Raw genomic sequence first — 20,811 nt, 5'->3', positions numbered from 1 at the left:
CTCCGGGAGTTGGTGATGGACAGGGAGGCCTGGTGTGATGCAGTCCATGGGATGGCAAAGAGTCGGACACGACCGAGCGACAGAACTGAAGTGAACCGATCCCATCCTTTCCCAGATCGCCAGATTCCCGCGGCTTTTCGTAACCTAGCAACCAGGCGAAGCAGGCCGACATTTCCGGAACACCGGGGCGCCGCGATCCAATCAGCTCTGCAGAGTCGCCGCTGAGGCTGACGGGCCGCGGGAGACGGCCTGGCCGCTGGCGTCTGCACCATGGCGACGGGAGGCCGCGGGGCTGTGGTTGCGATGGCCGCTGGGTCCACCCTGTCGTCTGCGAGTGTGACTCTGTTCCTCTTGCTGGTCCTCCCTCGCGTCTCACAAGCTCAGACCTTCTTTTTCCCTTTCCGGCAGCCGGAGACGTGCGGCCACAACCAGTACTTCGATATCTCGGCGCTCTCCTGTGTGGCGTGTGGCTCCAATCAGAGGCAGGATGCCCGAGGTGAGACGTCTCGGGACGGGCCCTGGCCAAAGGAGCAGTCCCGCCTTGATCCCGGCGTCGCTGAAACATCCCCCGCCCCTGCGGAAAGAATGTTTCAGAAAGGTTAACTGCCAACGCCTGAGAGGAGGGTCTCCTTGGAGGATTGAGGCTTAAACACACAACGAAGGAGGTTGGGGAAACCTTGAGTCAGCCACCCGCGAGGCCTCGTAATGAATTTCTTGGCTCCAGTCCCCTCCTCCTCATCAGGAGGGCTTTAGGGAGGCCCGTGGAAAGCTGACTAAGAAAGCGAAAAGAAGTAATCTTTGGGGTCGCAGAGAGTCGGACACGACTGAGCGACTGAACAGCAACCACGACGGTCTGAGGTGCTAAGAGCAGGTGACAGGACCTGTTTGGGAAGGAATGCAAATTAGCGCTTGTAAACTTCGGTAGTTTTTTTTAAAAATCTTCTCAAATCTAGAAATATAGAGCTGGAAGGGACCTTAACCATTTATGGTCCAGCCTTCTCAATTTATGGATTAAAAAATGAAAGTCCAGATGAGGTCAAGTCTTCTTTGTCCTGTAAATTGGAGACAGGAAGAACTCCTATATCTCTTTGCCCTCTTTCTCGATCTCTGTATTTCCACTATACAAAATGTCCATAATAGTATAGATTTCCTTAGGACTTAGCCCTTTCATTGCTGAATATTACTAATTCCCTCCAAAGTCTCTTTATATTAAACTTTTTTTTTTCTTGAGATGTTCATCATTGGTCCTAGTTGTCCTTTGAAACTGCTCAGGATAAGACTTTGCCCATATTCTAAAGTCTAGGATGTTTTTAATCTCAATTTGGTCACCCATGGTATTAACTTTCTTCCATCTTGAAATTTGATTTGTCTTTAAGTCATTGTGTAGGACAAGTCAGGCTTCTCAGGTGAGGAAGTAAGAAGAAAGCATTTCCCAGACTCATTCTATAAAATGTAAGGTTCATAGTCATGCACCCTGTTATCATAAGCATTCTACTACATGGATTCCTATTAAGTATCCACTTAATGCCTTCTTAGAGAATGCTGTCCTTACCTAGCCAGCAAGTTGAATATTCACTATCTTATACAGTTTGTTTTAATCTTTCCAGAGGAAAACAGTGATTTATTTGAATCAAGATAACTTTCCTAATAAGATTTTGTGTTGACAGAATTTGAATTCAGTAAGTATATGTGTATGGTTGGGTGAAATAGACATGTAAAATCTCCCATAGCGGTTAGTCAGTAGTTTGGTTATTAGTTTAATATTTATAATTTAATAATTTATTTATGCTTGCACTTAAAATTACAGCAAACACAATACCTACTGTATGCCAGACACATTGTAAGATGTAAATATAACACTTTTTATACGCTAATAATGACTAATTTAGTACTCATATTAACCCCACAAGGTACGTACTGTTCCTAATTGGAAGCCAAGGCAAAGAACAGTTCCTTGTTCAGGGTCACAAAACTAAGCAGCAGAATCAAGATTAGAACCCAGGCAGTACTGACTCCACTGTCTTGCTCTTAGCTGCTGCTTCTCAAGATCTTAAGAGTTATTAAAATTTTCCTATCTTGGAATTTCATTTATCAAGGTAAAAATTGGCTCTTCTTTTTAGGAACTTCATGTGTGTGTCTACCAGGATTTCAGATGATTTCTAATAATGGAGGACCTGATATTACTTGTAAAAAGTGCCCAGAACACATGGTATGGAGTATTTATTTTTTTAGAAAATCTTACTGTAAAAAATAGCAAATATCATTATTTTTTAAACTGTAATTTAATGCTGTACTCATATATTTTCCCACAGATGTTAAAATTACTAAGCCAGCTTTGTTTTTACTAGAGTAAATCTTGGGAAATCAGTGAAATTTTCTATACTTGGAGAAAATAGAAAGGTATTTTTAAAATCTGAAATTAAAAAAAAAAGCCATGATAATTTATTTCTATTTCATAGAGAAACTACTTTATAAAGGGAAATAGATGAATGAATGATATATAGAGTAAGTTCAGTGTCTTAGACTTACTATGTCAACAGTTTTACGTAATGATTCATGTTCATAATGATAGCTGAGTGATAAGTTCATCAAATGCCAATTTCATCACTAAATTAAATATCTGATGCTGTTTTATTAATCATTTCATTATATCATAATTTTTGGAAAATTAATGTATCAATAGTTACTATATATGATTCTTGATTAACAGAAATGTATCTTCCAATCATTTTGAATAATTAAGAGTCTTAGTGTGGCAGTTCTAACTTTCATAGTAATATTTCTTCTCTTTTTTTCAAAATGCAGTATTACCTCTTCTCATTATTGTATTTAAAAAAATTTAATTTGGGAATTTAGTATTTACCCATTTGTCCTGGTTTATGACTAGTACTTATAGGTTTGATGATCATTTTCATACTTGATGTTTTTAGAAATATTAACCCTAGCTGAATTATGATGAGCAAAACTACTAATATGAAATGGTGCCAAAGCAGACTAATTTTTCAGTGATGTCACTAAGCTTGTGGGGCTTCCCTGATGGCTCAAGTGGTAAAGAATCCACCTACAATACAGGAGACACAGGAGATGCAGTTTCTGTCCCTGGGTTGGGAGGATCCCCTGGAGTAAGAAATGGAAACCCTCTCCAGTATTGTTGCCTGGAAAATCCCATGGATGGAGGAGCCTGGCGGACTACAGTCCATTGAATCATAAAGAATCAGATATGACGAAGCACGCACACACACGCAACTGCTGCTGCTGCTGCTAAGTCACTTCAGTCGTGTCCGACTCTGTGCGACCCCATAGACGGCAGCCCACCAGGCTCCCCTGTCCCTGGGATTCTCCAGGCAATACTGGAGTGGGTTGCCATTTCCTTCTCCAATGCATGAAAGTGAAAAAGTGAAAGTGAAGTTGCTCAGTTGTGTCCGACTCTTCACGACCCCATGGACTGCAGCCCACCAGGCTCCTCGGTCCATGGGCTTTTCCAGGCAACAGTACTGGAGTGGGGTGCCATTGCCTTCTCCGACACACACAGCTAAGCTATCATAATTTTTAAATAGTCCTATATGTATAAATGTATTAACAAATACAGGGGCATTTCTTGATATATCCATTCTTTTCAACCAAAACTTAGCATAATTTGTGTCATTGTTTTGTTATTACCATTGTTTTCTATTTATTTTGTTTATATCCATGTTTGTAATAAAATTACTATATTTTTACCCCAGGTTTTTTTCTAAATCATGTAAGTCCAGTTTTGGATGATGTCATATTTTATCAAATCTTTACTAGTACAAATTATTAGTGGATTAAAAAAGATCTCAATTTAAACAACTTTAAGTATGTTTATCTACCATAAGATTCATCTATTTTGGGTCATAACTTAATTGCTAAAAGCTAATTATTTGAATTTTTAAAAATTAGAATAATTATTTTAGAACAGGTAAGGCTAAACTATTAATTACCTATTTGTTGATTCAATACTGTTGAATTTTGTTGCATTTTATCTTGGTAAATTGAAAATAATTTATTAATTATTAAATAAAATAATAAATTAATAAAATAATTAATAAAATAATTTATTACCATTAATCATGGTAATAAAAGCTCATTTGAATTGAAAATCACAAAGAACTATTGCCTTTAGTTCTTAGTAGTTAATAGTAGTCTGTACATAGTTATAATATATAGCTTAATGTTTGAATATAAGCACAAATTGTCTTTCCAGGAAATTTTTATGTAGCTCATATGTATATAATTTATTTACATATTGCCTACAAATTTTACCCTATTATGACTTTTTAAACCCACGTGATCAATTAAGGAGAACGTTAATTAAGAAAAGGGAAATAATTTTTTTTTTTTTAAATTTAGAAAGGTGTTACTGAAGATGGCTGGAACTGTATTTCTTGCCCTGGTGGTTTAACTGCAGAAGGAAAATGCCACTGTCCCACTGGCCATATTTTAGGTGAGAAGTAGATTCTAGAATGTGTCCTTCTAGACTCTTTTTTTTTTTTTTCTGTTTTTAATGTATACATTGTAACCACAGGAAATATAACTGGTATTTTTTATGTAGCTATTTCATAGGCAAAGACTGTTCTCTACCATACTCTTTTCAGTTAATGGTATGATTAAGATCATACCATTTAGATCTACCTCATTCTTTTTAATCCACTCTGTGGTATTTTATAACTTTTTGCTATTTTAAATATTTAGATTGTTTTCTAATTAGTAATGTTTTGATGAATATTCTTATGTACATAGTCAAGTGTCTCTGTAGGTTAGGTATCTAAAAATGAAGTTATAGTATTATAGAGTGTGTGAATTTATAATACATACCACCAAAAGTCCTCTTAAGTTGAGAAACTTACCAGAAGTCTGTGAAAATACTTGTTTCCCCAAAGCCAGTGTAACAGGAGTATGCAGGTAAGAGGAAAGAAATTTTTTAAGGAAACTATATTAATTTATTATGATGATTTAGAAATTTCTGTATTATTATTTTTTTTAATGTGGGAATGGGGAAGCCTTCACTTTTCAATACTTTATGTAAGGAGTTGACATATGTTTTGTTCTAACAAGGTGTTTTGAGAATTGGAATAATTACAAGTGGGTTTTACTAAGTGTATAGAAGCTTATATATTGATTATGAATTACATCTTATTGTTTCTAAATTGTTTAGTGGAAAGAAATGTTAATGGAACATTGTTGTCTCAAGCAACTTGTGAGCTCTGTGATGAAAGTGAAAACTCTTTTACAGTAGCAAATGCTTTAGGAAACAGGTAAGCAGTATGCTGGGTGCTGTCTTCATTAATATTTATGTAGAATTTGTGTCTTTTGTATCATATTCCTTAGGCTAGAAGTAGGCATTAACAGGTAAAGAAGCTGAGGTCCAAGAATGAGACAGAACAGGATTTAAATGGGCTTCCTTGGTGGCTTAGCTGGTTGAGAATCTGCCTGCATTGTGGGGACCTGGGTTCAATCCCTGGGTTGGAATGATCCCCTGGTGAAGGGAAAGGCCACCCACTCCAGTATTCTGGCCTGGAGAATTCCACGGATTATACAGTCCGTGGGGTCGCAAAGAAGATTTAAATCTTGTTTCTGTCTCTTGCTGGTTGTTTGACCTTTGTTTGTTAAGCCAGTGTTCTTATCTTCAGAAACAGGACATACCATCCACTTCATAGGCTGTTACCACAGCTCAGAAACATACTTTACATACCTAAAGTTTTTAGCTAAGTAGTATAGAGTAAGTGCTCAGTAAAAGGTAGCTATTTTTAGCTATTTTTGTTTTATTATTGATGTTATATAATTTGTACATAATCTATAATATATTGTGAAGTGAAGTCGCTCAGTTGTGTCCAACTGTTTGTGACCCCATGAACTGTAGCCTACCAGGCTCCTCAGTTCATGGTATTTTCCAGGCAAGAGTACTGGAGTGGGTTGCCATTTCCTTCTCCAATAATATATAGTATATAATAATAAATTTTATTTGCAATCTACTTAGTATTTTCTAGGTACTATATTTATATATATTATTGATTTTATTTATACCTTGCCTTATAATACAGAGTAGTGTATACTTTTGATAAGTTTACTTTATTGCAAGTAATTGCTTAGTTGAATGAATCTATTCTAATCTATTAAGTTAGAAAGACAAGCTCTCAATTAAATTAGAGCTAATTCATTAACATTTTAAAAATAATTTTTGTTGTATTGACAGGTGTGTCCGATGTGAACCAGCGTTCATTAATACCAGCAAGTCCTGTGCATGTTCAGAACCTAACATTTTAGTAAGGCTAATTACATTGATAATGTATATATTTTAAAATTGAATTGCTGATATTCTTACATAAACTTTTTTTTTTTTCTTATTTATTTATGAAGACAGGGGGATTGTGTTTGAGCAGCACAGGGAATTTTCCTCTACGTATGATTTCAACTGCACGTTATGGAGAGCTTGTGAGTATGCTTCAGTTTTTTTGTTCTACTAGTTAAGGATATTTCTGCTTTTCTTCCTTTGGTAATTCATTTGGGACTAAAATGAGCTTCAGTTCATTGTTTCCCAAATTGTCATAGGTTTGGCCATTAGAAGCCCTTCGAATTTGTTCCTATGTCTTTTGGACATAACTGTATCTTTATTGGAGCATTTCCTGTCTGGCACCACAAGATTTCCAGGCTCATCTTATACTTTTCCTGCTTCGGTCCTGGAAACAGCTATTTCTCTAAAAAGCTCTTAAGGATAATATTTAGAAACAAAGATTACCATGCTTAGTATGCCCTAATTAGCAGACGTAGCTAGAAGATATCTACACACATTATGTATAAACGTGTGTGTGAGTGTGTGCTCAGTTGCTCAGTCGTGTCTGACTCTTTGAGACCCCATGGGCTTAAGCCCACCAGGTTCCTCTGTTCGTGGAATTTTCCAAGCAAGAATACTGGATTGGGTTGCCATTTCTTACTCCAGGGGATCTTCCTGACCCAGGAATTGAACCCACTGCTCTTGTGTCTGCCACATTGGCAGGCGGATTCTTTACCACTGTACCACCTGGGAAGGGCATGCGTATACATACTCAGATCTATAACTATTTCTGTGTTTATCTTATTGTTTTATGTAATTTCTAAGAGAAATAGCCAATCCTCTATAGTAATATATCAGACAGTCAATAAAGAATTTCCAAATATTTGAGTCAGTGTCTTCACATTCCCTTTCCCCAAAGACAATGAGCTTACATCTTGGTTTGCCTTCCCAGCTTTAATTTTGAAAAATTTTTATTGTAGAAAAGTTAAAAAAAAAAAACAATGACTGTGCATGTATCTTTTACTAGTTTAACCAATTATTAATGTTTTGCCAAATTTGCTTTCTGTGTATGTAAACATGCATACAAACACATACATTCATATTTTTTTCTGAACCACTTGAAAATAAGTTGTAGCTGTGTAACATTTTACTCCTAAATATTTTGTAGCTCCTAAGGAAAATGGCATTTTTCTGGTATCACACCTAAAAAGATTAATAGAATTATTTGATATGCTGTTCATATCCAAATATGCCTACTTGTTTCAATCAAGTCTTTTATCCCTGCCCACTTTTTTTTGGCAAAGGGACCCAGGATCAGCAAAAGATCCCACATTGAAATTAAATCTCTTTGGTCTCCTTTAATTTAGAACAGAGATCTTTATCCTCTTTTGCTTTTTGGATTCTTTTTTTTTTCTTTTTTTCTTCTTTTACGGTCATTGACTCTTGCAGAGTCAAGGCCAGCTTTCTTGTAGAGCATCCCAGAGTCTGCATTTTTCTCATTTTTTTCTTATGATTAGACTCTGTGAAACATCTTTTTGGGAAAATCTGACATCGGTGCTGTGTATAGCCCATTGTATCATAACATGGAGCACATAATGTCAGGATATCCAGTTATTGGTGATGCTAAATTTGACTGGCTGGGCATGGTGCTGTCTGCCATTCCTCCCCCTTGTAAAGGTGCTGTGACTAATAAGTTAGTCTGAGATTTTACTGTGAGACTATATACATATCCTTTTTAGCAGTCATTGATGAACCTTATCTGAATCAGTTATTAAATTGGTTATATCAAGATGGTTTCACAATTTTATTGTTCCTTTTTATATTTTTAAGTTAGCAATCCTCTATAGAGTGCTTTCTTTTCTCTCTGTGCTTTTTTCTCTCTTTAGCTTTACTGCAAATCCCTGGTATCATGAGTATGTTATGAACTGTCACTGTTATTCTTCTTTTTAAAGCTCAGTTCGGTTCAGTTCAGTTGCTCAGTCGTGGCCGACTCTTTGCGACCCCATGGACTGCAGCACGCCAGGCTTCCCTGTCCATCACCAACTCCCAGAGCTTGTTCAAATTCATGTCCATTGAGTCGGTGATGCCATCCAACCATCTCATCCTCTGTCGTCCCCTTCTCCTGCCTTCAATCTTTCTCAGCATCAGGGTCTTTTCCAATGAGTCGGTTCTTTGCATCAGGTGGCCAAAGTATTGGAGCTTGCACTTCAGCATCAGCCCTTCCAATGAATATTTGGGACTGATTTCCTTTAGGATTGATTGGTTTGATGTCCTTGCGGTCCAAGGGACTATCAAGAGTCTTCTCCAACACCACAGCTCAAAAGCATCAATTCTTCGGCACTCAGCTTTCCTTATAGTCCAACTCTCACATTCATACATGACTACTGGAAAAACCATAGCTTTGAGTAGATGTCCTTTGTCGGCAAAGTAATGTGCTGTCTAGGTTGGTCATAGCATTTCTTCCAAGGAGCAAGTGTCTTAATTTCATGGCTGTAGTCATCATCCACAGTGATTTTGGAGCCCACAAATTAAAGTCTGTCACTTCATTTTTATTTCCTTTTATTTCCAACAATTCCATTGTTTCCCCATCTATTTGCCATGAAGAGATAGGACCGGATACCATGATCTTCGTTTTCTGAATGTTGAATTTTAAGCCAACTTCTTCACTGTCTTTGACTTTCATCAAGAGGCTCTTTAGTTCTTTGCTTTATTACATAAGGGTGGTGTCATCTGCATATTTGAGGTTATTAATATTTCTCCTGGCAATATTGATTCCAGCTTGTGCTTCCTCCAGCCCAGCGTTTCTCATGATGTACTCCACATAGAAGTTAAATAAGCAGGGTGACAATATACAGCCTTGACGTACTCCTTTTCCTATTTGGAACCAGTCTGTTGTTCCATGTCTGGTTCTAACTGTTGCTTCTTGACCTGCATACCGATTTCTCAGGAGGCAGGTCAGGTGGTCTGGTAGTCCCATCTCTTCAAAAATTTTTCACAGTTTGTTGTGATCTACACAGTCAAAGTTTCTTGCTTTTTCAGTGATCCAGTGGATATTGGCAATTTGATCTCTAGTTCGTCTGCCTTTTCTAAATCCAGCTTGAACATCTGGAAGTTCATGGCTCATGTACTGTTGAACCCTGGCTTGGAGAATTTTTGAGTATTACTTTGCTAGCCTGTGAGATGAGTGCATTTGTGTGGTAGTTTGAGCATTCTTTGGCATTGCCTTTCCTTGGGATTGGAATGAAAACTGACCTTTTCCAGTCCTGTGGCCACTGCTGAGCTTTCCAGATTTGCTCAGCAGTGGCCAAATTTTCAAAGCTCAAATTGTCCCAAATTTGGACTTCCCTTTGGTATAGCTTCTGTGTTATTTTAACATGTCTCCTTCAATCTTCAGGCACTACCTTGGTTTCTCTATACCATGTTCCAGGCCCAACCAATAATTATAATTTTAAATTGTCACATAATACTCTAGTTTATGCATTGAAATTTATGTAATTGTATGTCTATTGAATATTTAGGTTTTTTGTTAATAATATTGCTGTCAACCATTTTATGCACATAGATGTGTTTTTCCTTTTGGAGAGATTATTGACTTAAGGCACATGTCCTAAGTGTTTTTAAATTCCTGGGTTAAAGTATGTGGATATTGTTTCATAAAGAATCACGCAGCTTTGTCCCTGGCATTTGTCTGTGGCTTCATTTTGCATTGGCCAGTACTGTTGTCGATACTTTCCATTTTTACTAGGTTTCTTGTGTGTGTTAGCCAACGTTCTACACATATGTTTTTTTCTTACAAAATGAGAATTTTTGCTTATTGAAGAGATGAAAATAGTGACTCATAATAATTTTATTTTAGATTTCTTGGACAGTTATGGTGCCATATTTCATATAATTTGGTTTTATCACCTTTGTCCATGTTCAGAGAATTTACTACGGATGGTGTTTCTCTGTGTCTCGTTTTTTAGCAGGATATGCAGATGAGCTTTACAGCAGTGGTTCTTAACTAGAGGGAGACCTGTATCTGCAGTTTTCAGAGGACATGCGTGCCTTGGTCTCATTCTAGAGATTCTGATTCATTTGGTTTAGAATGAAGCCAGGCATTTTCTGTTTTCAGGAAATTACACAGTTGATTCTGATATTCATCATTGTTTGAGAATCACCACTGTGGAGATTTTAAATGTTAATTTCTCTGTGTATCCCCAATCTCCTGTTGCTTAGAAATCATTCACAAATATTTCTATTACTTGCAATTTAATACAGTGTAATATAATCCTAAATCACCAAATATTAACCAAATCTAAGTCAAGATCTAATTTTTCTTTTATTCTTTTGTACTTTGATTTTCATTTTAGTGAAATGGGCATAATAGTTATTATTATTATTATAAACATACTTTATTTCCTTGTATCTTTTGTCTGAGCGATGTGATTTTGTAATTCAGTCCTACTTGTAATTACTGATATTGGTTGGAATTAATTCTTTTATTCTTATTAGAGTCTATTTTTCTGATAACGCTGGGAAAGTAATATTAGTTACTTCCCACTCAGCAGTGTGCACAGTAATGTCTTCCTAAGTGTGTAGGGTTAAGGAATTTCTATTTAAATGTAAAACTAAAATTCATCTTTTTGTTTATAGGGCATATCTTTCACTTCAGAATGGTTTGCAAAGTATTTGCAGTCATCAGCAGCTGCTTGTTGGGTATGTTTGAATTTCTAGAAAGTAGTTTTTATTTCATTTCAAAGAAACTGTGGTACCATTTTTTTTTTCCCCAGTTAATAAAACTTTTCTAAGTAGATATATCTCCTTGGTCATATTCGATTAAAACCCTTTCTAAGTGGACTGAAAGAGACTAATAAAGAATATGTTATTCATTTCACACTTATTACTCATAAATTAAATATGTCCAAACTTACTAAGCTGAAATTGAATGTTAGGGGAAACTGATTCGTACTATCATTTAGTAAATGTTTGTTGATGACTTACTGTATGCCATGCCCTGTTCTGAAACCTTTTAAGTTATCTATTTTAGGAAAAGACAGAGAAAAATCCTGTGTGGAATTGTAAGTAATTGTCAGGTGATGCCAAGTGCTATAAAGACAAACAAATCGGGATAAAGAACATAGAGAGTAGAAGGTGGTCCTAACTTACGGAGGGTGGTCAGGACAGGCATCTCTGAGAGTATGATATTTGAGCAAAGACTTGGAAGTGGAAGTGAGCCATGAAAATACCTAGGGGAAGAGAATTCTAAGCAGAGACCACAGCAAGTGCAGAGGTCCCAAAGCAGGGGTTCTCTGGCATGTTCATGCTAAAGAAACAGGAGGGAGACCTAAGTGGCCAGAGCAGTGAGCAGGGAAGGTGGAGAAATGAGTTGAAGGATGAAGGGAGTGACTATGAGACCTAGAGTTTCCTGGAAGGGATGTAGAGGATTTTGTGCAAAGGTAGACAGTGGTTGGCCTCAGGTTTTGAAAAAGATCATTCTAACATGGAAAGTAGGCTTTGTTAGGGCAAAGACAAGCAGGGGGACCAATTAGGAGGTGATTAGAGTAATCCAAGTGAGAGAAAATGGACCTTTGGACAAGGGTGGTTCCATGGAAATGAAAGAAGTGTTAAGCTTCTGGATATATACGTTTAAAATTGAGCCAACAAGATTTAGTCATGAGTTGAATATGAGAAGGGAGAGAAAGATTACTGTGATGATGTTTTATTTGAATAACTGTAAAAATGAAGTGGTCTTTTCCTTAAAGAGAAAATTGAGAAAGAAGTTTGAGGGTCAAACTCAACAGATTTTGTTGTTCATAAAACAGATTACTTAAAATAGATTAGATTTATATGCAATAGATATAAAATAGATAAAATAAAAATAGCTTAGATTTCTAGTCTAATATTAGGATCCGATTATTCTTTCAAATATAATTATTTCATGTATTAGTTTTTTTAAATGTCACGCTGTAAGTTTTTAGTTGGTTCTTCTTCGTTCAGTTGCTTGTCTTTATATTTTCACCTTAAATTTCAGGTAAAACTTATAAATTATTAACCTGCCATATGGAAAGTTCTTTTCTACTTTAATTAAAGGAGAAGTATTAAAAGCAAAAGAATATCCAAAAAAAGAATTTGCAGAATTCAAATTCTAAGCATAATTAAATTAAAACTAAGCATAATTTTTGTATCAACTTTTGTTTAGGATATTAAAGCCCATATATTTCTTTGTCATTGTTTTCCTGTAGATGTATGGCAATCTAACATCTTGCCAAGCTCTCGGAAATATGTGTGTAATGAACATGAACTGTTATGACTCCTCTACTTTTGATGCATGTGGATTGTTTCAGTTTATCTTTGAAAATACTGCTGCACTGGGCACTGTTCATTCTGTCTCCTTTTGGTAAGGTTATTCTAACTGATTAACTGTCACTGTGACCGAATTCAGTGCAGTTACTTTCACAAATATGTACTAAGACCGTTCCCCCATTATTAAAACAATTGTGATTGTTTATAGGAGACAGAATCTTCCATGGCTGTTCTATGGAGACCAGCTAGGATTAGCACCTCAAATACTTAGTACTACACCTCTTCCTACAAATTTCAGTTTTAAAGGGGAAAACCAGGTACAAATCTCTATATTATTGAAGGTTAACTACATTTTGATTTATAATTTTGAAAGATAACAAGAATATTACTAGACATAATTCTTGATAGATTTAAAAAATTTTAGTGACTAAACTAAATCTAACAATATAGAGTTTAGTTTTCTTACTTGAGTTGTGTGGATACCTCTGGATTTTGTGTTACGGCAGCAAGAAGTACTTGTGGGTTGGGAAGGGTTTCATCACCAAACACAAAGCCTCCTCTGTCCTATATCTCCACATTTTTCATAACGGCTGCCAAAGATTGAGTGGGATTCTATGTGTTTCCTCAGCATGTCACAGGTCCAAATTCTTACCTTCATTTTTTTGACCTTCTAGAATGAAAGAATGGGAGAAGGCAATGGCACCCCACTCCAGTACTGTTGCCCAGAAAATCCCATGGATGGAGAAGCCTGGTAGGCTGCAGTCCATGGGGTCGCTAAGAGTCAGGCACGACTGAGCGACTTCACTTTCACTTTCCACTTTCATGCTTTGGAGAAGGAAATGGCGGCCCACTCCAGTGTTCTTGCCTGGAGAATCCCAGGGACGGGGGAGCCTGGTGGGCTGCCGTCTATGGTGTCACACAGAATCGGACACGACTGAAGTGACTTAGCTGGAGCAGAATGAAAGAATAGATTATTTCCTCCTCTATTCATCCTCCATTCACACACACACACACTCATTTAACAGGTTTGAAAAGAAGTTATCTGTCACTGCCTCTCAATTCTGAAGTAATAGTTTTTGTGCAAAAACCCAGTCCATTTATATTAAGTGTGTTTAATCAGAGAGATACACTGATTAATTTTTCCTCAAAGTAATGATTGATGAATTCAATATTTGGTCTCTAGAAAAAGAAAAGATCATTTGGCAATGAAAAAATTTGTATAGACTATTTTTTTTTTTATCTGTACCAGCAGAGCTTTTATTTTATTTTTTTTATTCTTTTTTTTTTCTTTTAATTTTTATTTTTAAACTTTACATAATTGTATAGACTATTATATATACTCTGAAAGTCTGAACTCTCTAAGTTTTTATAGACCATTATATATATTCATAGACTTTCAGAGTATGTGACATTATTTTATTCTTGTTTTTCTTTAAGCAGAGTACAAAACTGAAGTTTGTTGCTGCTTCCTATGATGTGAAAGGAAATTTTCTCAAGTGGCAAACTTTAGAAGGAGGGATTTTACAGGTGAGTATGATTCTAGAGAGAATTTACTATACTCTAGAATACTATGCTATGCTAAGTCACTTCAGTCGTGTCCGATTCTGTGTGACACCATAGACGGCAGCCCACCAGGCTCCCCCGTCCCTGGGATTCTCCAGGCAAGAACACTGGAGTGGGTTGCCATTTCTTTCTCCAATGCATGAAAGTGAAAAGTGAAAGTGAAGTCTCTCAGTCGTGTCCGACTCTTAGTGACCTCATGGACTGTAGCCTACCAGGCTCCTCCGTCCATGGGATTTTCCAGGCAAGAGTACTGGAGTGGGTGCCATTGCCTTCTCCATATATAGTATATAGTATACAATATATATACTATATATAATATATACACAATATATATACAATGTATTTACTATATACAATATGTATACTATAGAGTATATAGTAGACAATACTCTAGAGAGTATGAATCTAGAGAGAATCCCTAACATGTCATTTTTGACTGTGGCAAAGATGAGGAAAAAACTAGATTATTGCTTGAATAGAGCATCAGTTTGCTTGCTAGAGTTGATTTTTCTTGTTTTGTTTTAAATTGGAATTTCTTAAAAGTACTTTAAGTTATAACAGAGATGCTCTCTTAACTTTTCACTCCCTTGATAACATTAAATAAGTATTATATAAAGTATATATCCATGTTAAGTCTTGAGAACCCTTGACTATAAGCAAAGAAAAGATTCGTGAGAGCTATTTATCAGTTGTGTTCTTTTGCTGTAGCTTTGTCCAGACACAGAGACGAGACTAAATGCTGCTTATTCCTTTGGAACAACTTATCAACAAAGTGTAAGTTGGAACTATTTTAGCCAGTCTACATTTTGGCTTCATTTTTCACATCAGCAATAATTGAAATAATTATTAAATTTTTGAAATTAGTAATTTTTTGCAAAAAGAAAGCGAAAGTGAAGTCGATCAGTCATTTCTGACTCTTTGCAACCCCATGGACTGTAGCCCACCAGGCTCCTCCATGCATGGAATTTTCTAGGCAAGAGTACTAGAGTGGGTTGCCATTTCCTTCTCCAGGGGATCTTCCTGACCCAAGGATCGAACCTGGGACTCCTGCATTGTGGGCTAATGAATAATTTATGAATGATTTTTATTAATAAAATCAGCATGAAAACAGTACCTTGTCGTCCATAGAGTCTTAAACATCATAATTGTGTATTTGCTTCTGGCATATAGGTCTTAAAAATAATCTCTACTTTTGAGCATTTTAGAATGAAGTAGAAGTACTTCATTTTTAATAAACAATAAAGTGTTATCACTGCCTCCTCCCTCCTCCCTCCAGTAGCAAAATGCTTCCTTTTCTCTCCATGCTTGTCTCCCTCCCTGACCTTCCTTCCTTTGGTAATGCATTTTAAAACTACAGTATGGGACAAAGCAATATTATGAGCTGTTAAACATTTGAAAGACCTTCAATAGTCTACAAAAATACTTCTTGATAAAATGCATGTACACACACCACAGAACAAAACTGTGATTCCAGCTTTGTTAAAACAACAAAAAGCACCATTGGGGAAAACAGATGAGAAAAAGAAACATTTTTAACAGTGGTTATCTCTGGATGGTGGGATTACAGATTATTTTCTTTCTTTTCTACATTTTCCAGATTTTCTATCATGAACTTAAATTTGCTTTTATTATCAGAAATGACTTGTGTTACTTTAAAAAACTGTTGTGTATCTACTTTGGGCCAGATAAATCCCACTGCTCTGTCCTCAGCATTTTATCATTTTTATCTCATCTGATCCATGAAATAGCTTTGTAAAATACACACTCGTGTTTTGTGGATGAGGAAATGTTGCTCAATAATATTAGGTAATTTGTTCAAATTCTTTCATCAAGTAAATGTTCTGTTAGGCTTGAAAACTGTGGTTTTTCCATCGAACCCAGTTGCCTTTCAGGGAGTTCACAGCCTAGTAGAGAAAACAGCTATATAGACAAAGAATTGAAAAGAATGTGATGTGTTGGTCTAAAGATATGAACAAGGAACCGTGTTGGTTCAAAGAAGGGTCCTTAACAGTTCCTAGGGAAGTTCAGAAAGGCTTTACACGGTGCGTGACACTTGAGCCTGCAGAATGAATATGAGTTTACAGGGAGCACAGTGGGGAAGGGAATACCAGGCAGGAACACCATTTGCAGTGTCAGAGAGATGTAGAATAGCATAGCATATTTAGAGACTATAAGTAGCTTAGTGTGACTGAACCAGAGACAAAGAGGAAGCAGTGGGAGATAAACCTGGCACTATTAAGGGGAGTCAAATCATAAACAGTGTTTACCAGGAGAAAGAGTTGGGACCTCACCCCACAGGATAGGAGTTTTTAAACCTTTTTATTGCTGTACAGTTACAGTTGAGAATGAATGTATAGCCTCTCCAGCTGGGTTGTTGGACAAGATTCAGGTGGTTCTTTACTGTTATTTTGGCCCTTATAAAAGAATCATACATAGTATTCATGTTTTAAAAGACGTATGAAAATATGTATAAACACCATAACTGGAAGATACTTTGTTTTACAATTACAAATCTTTTAAAGATAATAAATATGCTTTCTAACTTTCAATTTGGGTACTTTTATTTTTAATTTTATTTTTCAGTGTGAGATTCCTGTCCCTAAGATCTTAACTGACTTTCCCACTCCTACGTTTTATGATGTGTACCTTGAATATACTGATGAGAATCAGCACCAATATATTTGGGCTGTGCCTGTGTTAAACTTAAATCTTCAGCACAAGAAAATGTTTGTGAACAAAGGTAAGGCATCCATACACACCACTCTTTCTCTGAGCTGAAATCAATAAATAAGTCAACCAACATAGCTTAATAAGCCACAGATTATAAGAAAAGTCATGGATTCACTATGATGGTAAGCTTGTTTGTTTTTTAAAATATTTATCTATTTAGCTGCGCCAGGCCTTAGTTGCAGCATGTGGGGTCTAAGTTCCGTGACCTCGGATCGAACCTGGGCCCCCTGTCTTGCCGTAGCCACTGGACCACCAGGGACGTCCCTGATTGTAAGGTTTTATATAGCATGCCCCACGGTAAACTGTAAGGGTGTTGGTGTATTTACTCAGTGTGCTTAGTCACTCAGTCGTATCCAACTGTTGCGATGCCACGGACTGTAGCCCGCCAGGCTCCTCTCACCATGGGATTCTCCAAGCAAGAATACTGGAGTGGGTTGCCCTTCCCTTCTCCAGGGGATCTTCCCGACCCAGGGATCAAATTTGTGTCTCCTGCATTGCAGGCAGAGTCTTTACTGTCTAAACCACCAAGGAAGCCTTATTTACTAAATATATCAGGCTTTTTATTAAGAAATTTTATCATTCCTGAAAGTTTATCCTAGAAAAACAGTAGAACTATAAAATAAGGGCTTCTTCAAACCATCCTTGAGCTGCTCTTTGGACAAATTAGTTTCTTTTGTTGTTTCTCATTTTATGAAATCCTGTTTATTCAGGTAATTTGCAGGGAAAATCCTTCCAAACTGATGAAAAGTCAAGACAATCAGAAAACATCAACTGCAGCTGGGGAAGGCTATTACTAGGAATTTCTCACAGCAGGAGTTGTTTTTGCAACCATCTTATTAAAACAAAGTGTACTAATTTTGTGTTTTAAATTTGTCCAGTAATCTTCACTTTGAGTGCCATCTTGAACAAATGAAAGTATATTTTAAACCCATCTTTTTTTTTTTTTTTTTGATAAAAGACAGTAGTTCTGGCAAGTGGCTTCTGACTCGGCGCATTTTCTTAGTGGATACACTAAGTGGACGGGAAAATGACTTAGGAAGCCAGCCAAGATTAATTAGAGTCGCCACCCAAATATCACTGAGGTAAACAAATGTCTAATTTACTGAATGAGGCTTGGAGTATATGGAAAAATGTCATAGTGAAAGTGTTGACCTGTAATTGTCAGATGAAAACAGTAAGAACACCTGAACTGGAATGATACATAATGTATTCTTAGATGTCTATGTAGATTGGGATAGACCAGCCCTGGGATTTCTTTGGAAGGAATGATGCTAAAGCTGAAACTCCAGTACTTTGGCCACCTCATGTGAAGAGTTGACTCATTGGAAAAGACTGATGCTGGGAGGGATTGGGGGCGGGAGGAGAAGGGGACGACAGAGGATGAGATGGCTGGATGGCATCACTGACTCGATGGACGTGAGTCTGGGTGAACTCCAGGAGTTGGTGATGGACAGGGAGGCCTGGCGTGCCGTGATTCATGGGGTCGCAAAGAGTCGGACACGACTGAGCGACTGATCTGATCTGATCTGAATAGAGGAGATAATTACTTCAGAAGGGCTTCAAGAGTTTGCCAAAATCCATATCCTAAGCCCCACTCTAGACTTGCCAAGTTAGAATGAGTTGAGAGGTGGGGAGCAGTGAAGATCCACGGGCCGACGCGGGTGTGTTAGAGTGCGTCAGATCTTTGCAGCAGGCGGGCCTCCTATGGCTCCGTCTCCTTTAGCACCCACTGCTCTAGGTTGGTCCTCGTTAGTTATCAACACCTCGCTCTTCCTCGGATACTTGGATGATGGGCCTGCCTTAGGGTAGTGCCATGCAGCCCTTCTCCGCTGTGAGGTTCCTATCTCTAACCTTATGTGGCTTTTCCACTTCAGTGTCTTATGATGTGCACCTTGAATACAGTGATGAAACCCACACCATCATCTTTATGGTGTTTCAACATACATTACTTTTTCATTGTTTTTTCATTTTGATTTTCACAACAATCTTTCACGAAGTAGGCAGTACAGAAGCTTTGTCCTATCTATACCCTTCTGAAATCTACCTGTGCTGTTTTTAGCATTTCCTCAATCTTCCAGTGTAGATTCCTCAGTGACAATGAAGTTGAAACTAGTCAGGTCTGACTTCATACTGATGAAACCATGTTGGCCGCTGGTACTGGCATTTTCATTTCCGAGTTTACAGACGGTATGTTACTAATGCACTGAATTCAGCAAAATGTACCCTATTATGTGCCATAAATAGTACCAGATATGACGTGTTATCTTTAAGAATTCATCTTTTTTTAATATTTATTTTTATTTTATTTGTTTATTTGGCTGTGCCGGATCTTAGTTGTGGCACGTGGAATCATTAGTTGCGGCATGTGGGATCTAGTTCCGTGATGGGATTGAACCTGGCCCCTGCATCGGGTGTGTGGAATCTTAGCCACTGGACCACCAGGGAAGTCACCAAGAATTCATCTTTTTTTCAAAATCAGGATATTATCTGCCTTTCTCTAGGCAGTACTTTAAGTCCTCAAAAGTGGTACACAGTACTTCATTGATTTTATTTGTAAGCTTTGTAGGACCTAGATCAAGAAACGTTTTTTGAGGGTGTATTTTAATATAAAGTTTTGACCACTTCAGATATCCTGTGTTAGTACCATTAGTTTATGTTTAACCTTCTCTAGTTTTTAATAACTGCTGGTTCTGAGATCACCAAGACTACTCACATCACATTCAGAAGAAACAGTAAGTTAAATATATGTTTAAGGGCCTCAGTGTATTTTTAACTAAAAATGAATTTTCTTTTAAACAGCATCCACCTTGTACCCAACACAAAAAATGGAAACATTTACCCTCCCTTAATTACCATTGCCTACCGTGACATTGATATCAAAGATCCCAGCAGCCAGTCTGTGAAGGTGAGTTCCTTCTTGGTCATTGCCTGTCTATGTGTTAGTGCAAAACTGAGAGAGTTTGCATTATGATCAAAAGACTATTAGTCCTTTTCAGAGTTTTAAATAAACATAGCACTTTATATAGTCAAGACAGTTATTTTTTACTAATGCTGGTAAGAGGTGAGTTCTTATGGATTCTGCATATAAAAAGGCAAGAATTAAGTTTGTCAGCGGATAGTGTCACCAGCCGCTGGGCCTCCCTGTTCTGGATGCCAGGACATGCTGAGCCATATGGCATCTCCTCTCGTTCTCTTTGGCCACCTTGCTTCTGTTAAGACTTTGTCTCCTTGCCTAACTAAACCAGGAACTCAAACCTTAAGAGGGCATGTGTGTTTCTCTTCTCACCAGTCTTGCCCACTTGATAGAGACATACTTAAACAGGCAGAAAGAGAATCTAATTTTTAGCTCTGTAACTAGTAGCACTAAAGTGAAATAGAGAATGCAGTTTGGACCTGCAACCAGTCTTCTGACTGTTTCCCAACTCAGTTAAACTTAACCCCAGAACCCGAGTCCTATCCTGTCTGGAAGGGCCTGTGTGTGGAAGTGAGACCATGTACACACTGAAAGCAGGCTGTACCAAAGAAGGAGCCTGGCAAAGGCCGCGCTCTGCCTCGCCAGGCGATTGAAGCGCCCCTGCCTGAGGACGGGTAGAGAAGAGAGGACGGAGGTCGGGACCAGAGCTAACCGTTCTAGACTTCTTCCTCATCCCCTGTCTCCCCAGAAGCATGACAGTTGGAAGGTGAACACTCCTTACCTCCAAGACTCACTAAAGCTTTTAATTTCTACGGTTTTACTTTTCTGAATTTTAATATTCTAGTTCTTCAGCCAGTGTTTTTGGCCTCTCTGTTGAGCTTGTACTTCTACTCTGCTACTGTTGGATTCAGGCTTTCATAAAGCGAAAAGTAGGCACATGGTATGACTTTTCTCTGAAAGGTTTCCCATCCTCAGTTTTATTACCTGATTTGATATTGAAATTCGTTTCTATTGCCTGAATTTATAT

The 20,811-nt window shown here is 37.5% G+C and overlaps 1 protein-coding gene across 7 annotated transcripts in view; it reads left to right on the top strand.

The window, feature by feature from the left end:
- Positions 1-210: 210 nt before the first annotated feature.
- The window catches only part of TMEM67 (transmembrane protein 67), a 45,998-nt gene continuing 25,397 nt past the window's right edge, over positions 211-20,811 (top strand). For 4 of the 7 annotated variants that reach the window (XM_061439381.1, XM_061439380.1, XM_061439378.1 and 1 more), the window contains exons 1-14: positions 212-496; positions 2,121-2,209; positions 4,372-4,465; positions 5,177-5,276; positions 6,215-6,284; positions 6,379-6,453; positions 10,928-10,990; positions 12,517-12,671; positions 12,786-12,894; positions 14,015-14,104; positions 14,849-14,914; positions 16,724-16,880; positions 17,829-17,952; positions 19,670-19,775. In XM_061439381.1, the coding sequence (XP_061295365.1) occupies positions 271-496; positions 2,121-2,209; positions 4,372-4,465; positions 5,177-5,276; positions 6,215-6,284; positions 6,379-6,453; positions 10,928-10,990; positions 12,517-12,671; positions 12,786-12,894; positions 14,015-14,104; positions 14,849-14,914; positions 16,724-16,880; positions 17,829-17,952; positions 19,670-19,775 (1,524 nt within the window). In that variant the 5' untranslated portion in view covers positions 212-270. Of the gene's footprint in view, positions 497-2,120; positions 2,210-4,371; positions 4,466-5,176; positions 5,277-6,214; positions 6,285-6,378; positions 6,454-10,927; positions 10,991-12,516; positions 12,672-12,785; positions 12,895-14,014; positions 14,105-14,848; positions 14,915-16,723; positions 16,881-17,828; positions 17,953-19,669; positions 19,776-20,811 lie in introns of all 7 variants that reach the window. The other 3 variants (XM_061439379.1, XM_061439377.1, XR_009740943.1) reach the window with 2 other exon arrangements.

This window comes from Bos javanicus, chromosome 14 (assembly GCF_032452875.1).
Source record: "Bos javanicus breed banteng chromosome 14, ARS-OSU_banteng_1.0, whole genome shotgun sequence".
NCBI lineage: Eukaryota > Metazoa > Chordata > Mammalia > Artiodactyla > Bovidae > Bos > Bos javanicus.
The sequence above is the reverse complement of the archived record's forward strand: the minus strand, read 5'-3'. Positions and strand labels throughout refer to the sequence as shown.